Source organism: Oncorhynchus nerka, unplaced genomic scaffold (assembly GCF_034236695.1).
Source record: "Oncorhynchus nerka isolate Pitt River unplaced genomic scaffold, Oner_Uvic_2.0 unplaced_scaffold_1444, whole genome shotgun sequence".
NCBI classification, from domain to species: domain Eukaryota; kingdom Metazoa; phylum Chordata; class Actinopteri; order Salmoniformes; family Salmonidae; genus Oncorhynchus; species Oncorhynchus nerka.
Window position 1 is genome coordinate 24,584 of NW_027039876.1, and position 10,560 is coordinate 35,143.

General features: G+C 40.7%; 1 protein-coding gene across 1 annotated transcript; it reads left to right on the forward strand.

Moving 5' to 3' along the window:
* Positions 1–1,929: 1,929 nt before the first annotated feature.
* LOC135568677 (golgin subfamily A member 6-like protein 25) lies at positions 1,930–7,809 on the forward strand. The gene is made up of 2 exons (XM_065015430.1): positions 1,930–2,111; positions 4,925–7,809. Exons 1-2 carry the CDS (start codon positions 2,090–2,092, stop codon positions 6,370–6,372), a joined length of 1,470 nt encoding a protein of 489 aa, XP_064871502.1. The 5' UTR covers positions 1,930–2,089; the 3' UTR covers positions 6,373–7,809.
* Positions 7,810–10,560: the final 2,751 nt, after the last annotated feature.

A 10,560-nucleotide genomic window follows, 5' to 3' on the forward strand; every position in this document is an offset into this window, starting at 1 on the left:
TTGAGGAATATTTCTCCACATGGAGGTGGAAGGTATACGATAGGCGCCTCACGAACAAGCCACCCTTCTCCAGGCCATGGATGACGCATACAATGACATCACGGCAGACCAGTGTCAGGCCTGGATTCGCCTGAAGATTCTTCCCAAGATGTTTGGCTGATGAAAACGTCCATTGTGATGTGGATAAGAACCTGTGGCCAAATCCACAAGACAGAGTTGATGGAAATATAGAAGTACAGTAATCAACCATTGTTTTGCTTTTTACAGTAAGCCAGGTGAGGAACACTGCAGTGATGTTTTACAGTAAGCCAGGTGAGGAACACTGCAGTGATGTTTTACAATAAGCCAGGTGAGGAACACTGCAGTGATGTTTTACAGTAAGCCAGGTGAGGAACACTGCAGTGATGTTTTACAGTAAGACAGGTGAGGAACACTGCAGTGATGTTTTACAGTAAGCCAGGTGAGGAACACTGCAGTGATGTTTTACAGTAAGCCAGGTGAGGAACTGCAGTGATGTTTTACAGTAAGACAGGTGAGGAACACTGCAGTGATGTTTTACAGTAAGCCAGGTGAGGAACACTGCCGTGATGTTTTACAGTAAGCCAGGTGAGGAACACTGCAGTGATGTTTTACAGTAAGACAGGTGAGGAACACTGCAGTGATGTTTTACAGTAAGACAGGTGAGGAACACTGCCGTGATGTTTTACATTAAGCCAGGTGAGGAACACTGCAGTGATGTTTTACAGTAAGACAGGTGAGGAACACTGCAGTGATGTTTTACAGTAAGACAGGTGAGGAACACTGCAGTGATGTTTTACAGTAAGACAGGTGAGGAACACTGCAGTGATGTTTTACAGTAAGCCAGGTGAGGAACACTGCAGTGATGTTTTACAGTAAGACAGGTGAGGAACACTGCAGTGATGTTTTACAGTAAGACAGGTGAGGAACACTGCAGTGATGTTTTACAGTAAGACAGGTGAGGAACACTGCAGTGATGTTTTACAGTAAGCCAGGTGAGGAACACTGCAGTGATGTTTTACAGTAAGCCAGGTGAGGAACACTGCAGTGATGTTTTACAGTAAGCCAGGTGAGGAACACTGCAGGTGATGTTTTACAGTAAGCCAGGTGAGGAACACTGCAGTGATGTTTTACAGTAAGACAGGTGAGGAACACTGCAGTGATGTTTTACAGTAAGCCAGGTGAGGAACACTGCAGTGATGTTTTACAGTAAGCCAGGTGAGGAACACTGCAGTGATGTTTTACAGTAAGCCAGGTGAGGAACACTGCAGTGATGCTTTACAGTAAGACAGGTGAGGAACACTGCAGTGATGTTTTACAGTAAGACAGGTGAGGAACACTGCAGTGATGTTTTACAGTAAGACAGGTGAGGAACACTGCAGTGATGTTTTACAGTAAGACAGGTGAGGAACACTGCAGTTGACCTTTAACAGTTTTTTCTTTTTTTGTAGCTAATTATTTTTGCTTTGATTCAAATAAACCTTTGTTGTGGTTTTATTGTATTTCATCAATAAATTTCAGATTTTGTTCAATGATTCCACTGTGTCTGTAGTATTCTCTCTACTAGTCCTTTTACAGTGAAGTATTTGCATGTAGTAGTAATAAGTCCGAATCGAGCCGGTCGGTCAAATATCTCAAATGTTTTTGTTTTATGTACCAATCCCAGACTGCCCCTTTAACCCAGATTAACACTAAGGTCACCACAAAGCACAGATGATTCATCAGGGCCATCACTGCTGTGTGCTGACTTCACCCAATTAGACACTGGCATGGCAGGAATGTATGTAACACTGTACTCCGCCATTCTGCAGGTACAGGTCGCTATAGTTACAGAAAAAAACCTTAATCTGCATAACTCCTCCTCTTCTTTTCTAGTCTGTGATTTCCCAGAATCGCTGTTGTGCTGTCATAGAGAGAGAGATGTGAGATGCTAAGCAGCAATGCCTTTGTGTATAGTTTATAATACATATATTACCTCAGCAGTCCAAGACTGGCAATAATCAGATTCTACAGTGGAACTTGCTGGACTTTTTCAGCTATTTTCATCATTTTCATCTGACCACAAGACAAGATGTCGGCAACAGGCAGCAAAGGTAAGAGTTTGGTGTTAGTTTGTACTTCACTTAAATGTTGCTTGTGAATAAACAAAAACCCTCTATAGAGGTTATGCTTTACAATTGACCTGTTCATACCTGTCACATTGACCTGTTTATACCTGTCACATTGACCTGTTTATACCTGTCACATTGACCTGTTTATACCTGTCACATTGACCTGTTTATTCCTGTCACATTGACCTGTCACATTGACCTGTTTATACCTGTCACATTGACCTGTCACATTGACCTGTTTATACCTGTCACATTGACCTGTTTATACCTGTCACATTGACCTGTTTATACCTGTCACATTGACCTGTTTATACCTGTCACATTGACCTGTTTATACCTGTCACATTGACATGTTTATACCTGTCACATTGACCTGTTTATACCTGTCACATTGACCTGTTTATACCTGTCACATTGACCTGTTTATACCTGTCACGTTGACCTGTTTATACCTGTCACATTGACCTGTTTATTCCTGTCACATTGACCTGTCACATTGACCTGTTTATACCTGTCACATTGACCTGTCACATTGACCTGTTTATACCTGTCACATTGACCTGTTTATACCTGTCACATTGACCTGTTTATACCTGTCACATTGACCTGTTTATACCTGTCACATTGACATGTTTATACCTGTCACATTGACCTGTTTATACCTGTCACATTGACCTGTTTATACCTGTCACATTGACCTGTTTATTCCTGTCACATTGACCTGTTCATACCTGTCACATTGACCTGTCACATTGACCTGTTTATACCTGTCACATTGACCTGTTTATACCTGTCACATTGACCTGTTTATACCTGTCACATTGACCTGTTTATACCTGTCACATTGACCTGTTTATTCCTGTCACATTGACCTGTCACATTGACCTGTTTATACCTGTCACATTGACCTGTCACATTGACCTGTTTATACCTGTCACATTGACCTGTTTATACCTGTCACATTGACCTGTTTATACCTGTCACATTGACCTGTTTATACCTGTCACATTGACCTGTTTATACCTGTCACATTGACCTGTTCATACCTGTCACATTGACCTGTCACATTGACCTGTTTATACCTGTCACATTGACCTGTTTATACCTGTCACATTGACCTGTTTATACCTGTCACATTGACCTGTTTATACCTGTCACATTGACCTGTTTATTCCTGTCACATTGACCTGTCACATTGACCTGTTTATACCTGTCACATTGACCTGTCACATTGACCTGTTTATACCTGTCACATTGACCTGTTTATACCTGTCACATTGACCTGTTTATACCTGTCACATTGACCTGTTTATACCTGTCACATTGACCTGTTTATACCTGTCACATTGACATGTTTATACCTGTCACATTGACCTGTTTATACCTGTCACATTGACCTGTTTATACCTGTCACATTGACCTGTTTATACCTGTCACGTTGACCTGTTTATACCTGTCACATTGACCTGTTTATTCCTGTCACATTGACCTGTCACATTGACCTGTTTATACCTGTCACATTGACCTGTCACATTGACCTGTTTATACCTGTCACATTGACCTGTTTATACCTGTCACATTGACCTGTTTATACCTGTCACATTGACCTGTTTATACCTGTCACATTGACATGTTTATACCTGTCACATTGACCTGTTTATACCTGTCACATTGACCTGTTTATACCTGTCACATTGACCTGTTTATTCCTGTCACATTGACCTGTTCATACCTGTCACATTGACCTGTCACATTGACCTGTTTATACCTGTCACATTGACCTGTTTATACCTGTCACATTGACCTGTTTATACCTGTCACATTGACCTGTTTATACCTGTCACATTGACCTGTTTATTCCTGTCACATTGACCTGTCACATTGACCTGTTTATACCTGTCACATTGACCTGTCACATTGACCTGTTTATACCTGTCACATTGACCTGTTTATACCTGTCACATTGACCTGTTTATACCTGTCACATTGACCTGTTTATACCTGTCACATTGACCTGTTTATACCTGTCACATTGACATGTTTATACCTGTCACATTGACCTGTTTATACCTGTCACATTGACCTGTTTATACCTGTCACATTGACCTGTTTATACCTGTCACGTTGACCTGTTCATACCTGTCACATTGACCTGTTCATACCTGTCACATTGACCTGTTTATACCTGTCACATTGACCTGTTTATACCTGTCACATTGACCTGTTTATACCTGTCACATTGACATGTTTATACCTGTCACATTGACCTGTTTATACCTGTCACATTGACCTGTTTATACCTGTCACATTGACCTGTTTATACCTGTCACGTTGACCTGTTTATACCTGTCACATTGACCTGTTTATACCTGTCACGTTGACCTGTTTATACCTGTCACGTTGACCTGTTCATACCTGTCACATTGACCTGTTTATACCTGTCACATTGACCTGTTTATACCTGTCACATTGACCTGTTTATACCTGTCACATTGACCTGTTTATACCTGTCACATTGACATGTTTATACCTGTCACATTGACCTGTTTATACCTGTCACATTGACCTGTTTATACCTGTCACATTGACCTGTTTATACCTGTCACATTGACCTGTTTATACCTGTCACATTGACCTGTTTATACCTGTCACATTGACCTGTTTATACCTGTCACATTGCCTTAGAGTATTGTAGTGTTATATTATAGTATTGCATTGTGAACGTCTACTGATCAATCAGGAGGTTTGATTACATAACTTGGTTTATGTCCTTTGACAAACTGGTCCCACAACAGATTCCACCAACATGAGGATAGTTCTGCTGGGTACGCCTGGAGCAGGGAAGAGTGCGACAGGAAACACCATCCTGGGGAGAGAGGTGTTTAGAGAGGAGACTGGATCAGGGAAGAGTGTGTTGGGGAAAGGAGTGGTGGAGGGGAGGAGCATCACTGTGATTGACACTCCTGGGATTTACAGCACAACACTGACTAAAGAACAACTGAATGAGGAAATGAAACGCTGCATCTCTCTCTCTTCTCCGGGCCCCCATGTGTTTCTTCTGGTTATCAGGCTGGAGACATTCACACAGGAAGACAGGAATACTTTGTCATGGATCCAGGAAAACTTTGGCGAAGAGGCCTTGAGTTACACCATGGTGTTATTCACCGGAAGAGAAAAACTAACCAGGAAGCAATGGGAGGACTTTGAGAGGACTGAAACAACTTTACAACCAATCAGTGTGTGTGGAGGAGGGTATTATGCCCTCAACAGTAAGCCAGAGGTCCACACCACTCAGGTCACAGAGCTGCTGAGGAAGATAGAAGAGATGGGGGAGAGGAATGGAGGAGGTCACTACCTAGAGGAGAGGTACCAGGAGGCTCAGAGAAAGATCAGAGAGGAGCAGGAGAGGGAGAAGAAAATAGAGGAGAGGAAGATAGAGGAGGAGAAGAGAGAGGAGCAGAAGAGAGAGGAGGAGAAGAGAGAGGAACAGAAGAGAGAGGAGGAGAAGAGAGAGGAGGAGAAGAGAGAGGAGGAGAAGAAAATAGAGGAGAGGAAGAGAGAGGAGGAGAAGAAAATAGAGGAGAGGAAGAGAGAGGAGCAGAAGAGAGAGGAGGAGAAGAGAGAGGAACAGAAGAGAGAGGAGGAGAAGAGAGAGGAGGAGAAGAGAGAGGAGGAGAAGAAAATAGAGGAGAGGAAGAGAGAGGAGGAGAAGAGAGAGGAGGAGAAGAGACAGAAGGAGGAGCAGAAGAGACAGGAGGAAGAGCAGAAGAGACAGGAGGAGGAGCAGAAGAAACAGGAGGAGGAGCAGAAGAGACAGAAGGAGGAGAAGAGACAGAAGGAGGAGCAGATGAGACAGGAGAAGAAGAAGAGACAGGAGGAGGAGCAGAAGAAACAGGAGGAGGAGCAGAAGAGACAGAAGGAGGAGAAGAGACAGAAGGAGGAGCAGATGAGACAGGAGAAGAAGAAGAGACAGGAGGAGGAGCAGAAGAAACAGGAGGAGGAGCAGAAGAGACAGAAGGAGGAGAAGAGACAGAAGGAGGAGCAGATGAGACAGGAGGAAGAGCAGAAGAAACAGGAGGAGGAGCAGAAGAAACAGGAGGTGGAGCAGAAGAAACAGGAGGAGGAGCAGAAGAGACAGAAGGGGGAGCAGAAGAGACAGAAGGAGGAAGATCTATTGGTATTAGCAACTGTTACAGGTGTGTTAACATTACTAGCTGTAGCGTGTTTTTGGGCCAAACAATAGAAGATTGAATGTTGATGAAGATGTTGGCTTGAATGCTGAATGCTGATTGAATATTTCATCTCCTGACCACAGATGTTACACCTACTAATGAAATGTTTTGTTTCCATCAATAATTGCTGTATGTGGAATTATATTCAGGTTCAGATCTTATGTAAATATGATTGACATGTAAAGGTATTGGTATTTAAGGTATTGTGATATGAGGGTGAAATGTAGCATCTGGTTCAGTTAGATTCTGTCACAACGTGGCCCTTTTGGGTGTATGTCTCAGTTGTTGAATCTTGTTTTGTTCATACAAATATTTACACATGTTAAGTTTGCTGAAAATAAAGGCAGTTGACAGTGAGAGGACGTTTCTTTTTTGTTGAGTTTATAACTGTATCTCTGGAAGTGTACACTCCTCAGTTATTCGTTTTCTACCTGATTGTTGTATAAAATTAATTATTAAATATGAAACTATTTGTGAAAAGATGTAATGTGATGTTAACCTTCAAAATGAGAGAATTGTCTTCCATGTGAAGTATTAACCAGGTCAGTGGCCACGCCCACGTGAACATAGACATTATGTTGGGGTCATGGACCTCCCTTTTCTCAGAAGTGTATAAAACCCACTCCTGACGATATCTACATTTGAACCAGAAAAGCATGGTACATTTTTAAATGTTTAAGAAATCTACCAACTAGAGTAAGAGAACGCCGGGACGATGTCCCCATGTTGAAATGTCTACCACTCTATAGGCCAAGGAGACCAGACAGTGTGTAGAGTTGGCTACATGGCTGGAAATGGTTCAACTCTAAACCTTGCTACAGAAGGACCTAGACGACAGGTTTTCAGTCTGCAGCTGGAAATATGCGAAGCATCTATACTATGAGACAACCATTGGTACGCCTGACGTATACAAAATAACAGAGCTGCTGTACAAACTGCTACCACGAAAGACATTGTGACTTCTGGGGAACACAACCAGAGACTCTCTGAACTATTCTCCACATAATGATCATGTATTTTCAACGGCGAGACAGCAACAACATACAAGCGTAAATATATATTCATTGCAATCATTTTCGAATGAGCGGCTGTTCATGTGCAAAGTATTAGCATTTAAATTCATATAATTATCGACGGTGTGTAGTGAATCCATTTTGTCTTTCCCGCTCTTTATCTGTCCCCCACCCCTTTCCATTGTCTACCAAGCCGTCATACCGGTTTAGCCCACTAGGGACTTATCATTGCATTGTGTTAGTAACCAATAACTGTTTGTTTGTTATGTATTCCTGTGATTGTTTTGTTAGTGAGTAAATAAATATTTAAGGCAATTTGTATACTGCTGATTCATTATGGAGACTAGGGTTCATGCAGATAACCAAGAATTGTACGACGTTCAGAATGAGACAGACGAAGATTAATAATCATTAATAGAAGACTGTAATTGATAAGATATTAAGATATTAAAATATCTGAAGAGTTATATTCGGGAAATCGTAACTCTGTAACCCTCAACATTTTTCCGTGGTGCCCCGACTTCCTAGTTAATTAATGTTTACATGATTTGTTTAATCACGTAATAATTCAACCTAGAGAACTGATTAGAAATAAATAAGTCTTCACATTAACGATAATAAAGTCACAGACACAACAATTCGTTACTTGTCTTTTTATTCTTCATAAATGTTCTCTGAATATATGACAGGACACCCAGAAAAATAGATACACAATCAAGACACAAACAATGTCAGCATGGCGTTACGGGATAATAAATTCTACACTTTTAACTCTTATTAACTGTACCACATATTTCCATGGAAGGTGTATGAAACAAGGTAGCCAATTGCAGTTATCCTGCAATGAGAATTGATGGCACAAGACACATGCATTTTTTTATTTCATTTTTTTATTCTATTTATTTTTACTTTAGTCTTTTCTGAATTTATTCTCCTCTTCCTGTTATGTTTTTAGAAATCTTTGCAAATGTATTGAAAATGAAGTACAGAAATATCTATTCAGCTCCCGGAGTCAATACATGTTAGAATCATCTTTGGCAGTGATTACAGCTGTGGGTTTTCTGGGTAAGTCTCTAAGAGCTATGCACACCTGGATTGTACAATATTTGCACATTATTATTTTTTAATTATTTTACCTCTGACAAGCAACAACAAGAATACCCTTAACATGAAGCAACCACTACAATGCTTGGAAATATGAAGAGTGTTACTCAGTGATGTGTTGTATTTGCCCCAAAAATAAGACTTTATATTCAGGGCATGAAGTTCATTTATTTGACACATTTTTTTCAGTTTTACTTTAGTGCCTTATTGCAAACAGGATACATGTTTTGGAATATTTTTATTCTGTACAAGCTTCTTTCTTTTCAATCTGTTATTTAGGTTAGTACTGCGGAGTAACTAGAATGTTGTTTATCCATCATGAGTTTTCTGCTATCACAGCCATTTCCTTCCTCTCCGGCAACTGAGTTACGAAGGACGCCTGTATCTTTGTAGTGACTGGGTGTATTGATAGACCATCCAAAGTGTAATTAATAACTTCACCATGCTCAAAGGGATATTCAAGGCCTGCTTTTTTACCCATCTATCGATAGGTGCCATTCTTTGCAAGAAACTGGAAAACCTCCCTGGTGGTTGAATTTGTGTTTGAAATTCATTGCTCGACCTGCCTGCCCGTCCAGCATCACTACTCTGGACGCTTCTGACTATATGGACAATTACAAATACCTAGGTGTCTAGTTAGATTGTAAACTCTCCTTCCAGACTCACATTAAAAACCTGTTAGAGATAGGGGGCAGTATTTTCACTTTGGATGAATTGCGTGCCCATAGTGAACTGCATCAAAATCTGTCCTAAATTGCTAACATATGCATATTATTAGTAATTTTGGATGGAAAACACTCTGAAGTTTCTAAAACCGTTTGAATTATGTCTGTGAGTATAACAGAACTCACAGGGCAGGCAATCTTCCAAACAAGATTTGAAATCCTGAAAGTTGGGGCAACTTTGACGTCATCGCCCCCTCCCTTCCCAACAAGTTGTGGATCTGGAAACACTTCCTACGTCTTCCACAAATGTCCTCAACCAGTAGAAAGTGTAATGGAACATTTGCTGTGAACTTCGACCTAATGGGAGGGAAAATAGTCGGTGTCGCAAGAGAATGCCATTTTGTTGTGGCGCATTTCTCTTTGAGTGCTACGGCTGTTCCAATCAGCCCCAGATCAAAACGAATGATCCGGTTGGAATGTTATTGGATATATATGATTATAACATCCTGAAGATTGATTCTGCACTTAGTTTGACCAGTTTTTTCGACCTGTAATATGTCTTTTGGAAGTTTTCATGCAAAGTTATCCTGGACCAGAAGTCATTTTTTGGGCATGTGAGCTGAAAGTGATAGCAAATGCTGCTACTTGGACACTAGAATTGAACATTATGGATGGTGTAGCTTTCTATAATTCCTCCGGATATTTTGGAGGATTTTCTGAACATGGCGTCAATGTAAACCGAGATTTATGGATATCAAATGCATATTATCGAACAAAACAAATGTACTGTGTAACATGTCATATGACTGTCATCTGATGAAGATTTTCAAGAGGTTAGTGATTGATTTTATTTTTAATTCTGCTTTTGTGATTTTATCTTTGGCTGGAAAAAATGGCTAAGTTTTTTTTTTGATTTGGTGGTGGTCTAACATAAATATATGTTGTGTTTTTTCGATGTAAAACAGTAAAAATCTGACAGGTATTGGACTTGTTAATGTGTGGAGGTTAAATATTTTCGAAATAATATTTTTGCATTCCCTGCGCCACCTTTTCAGCTGAACGGGGGGGAGGGGAACCCCTCGCCTCAATAGGTTTTAAGCATCTCCAATCCAAAATAAAATCTAGAATCGGCACATCTATCACTCCAGTGGTTAACCTCTTCAACCTATGGGGGCGCTATGTCATTATTGGATAAAAAACGTGCCCGTTTTAAGCGCAATATTTTGTCACGAAAAGATGCTCGACTATGCATATAATTGGCAGCTTTGGAAAGAAAACACTCTGACGTTTTCAAAACTGCAAAGATATTATCTGTGAGTGCCACGGAACTCATGCTACAGGCGAAACCAAGAGGAAACTCAAACAGGAAATGAGCAGAATTTTTGAAGCTCTGTTTTTCTATCGTCTCCTTATATGG

Excerpts from the sequence above, each read along its gene's own strand:
- LOC135568677 (XM_065015430.1), top strand. The coding sequence starts at position 2,090 with ATGTCGGCAACAGGCAGCAAAG. Across the intron at positions 2,112-4,924 it reads GTCGGCAACAGGCAGCAAAG|ATTCCACCAACATGAGGATA; the intron begins GTAAGAGTTTGG and ends GTCCCACAACAG.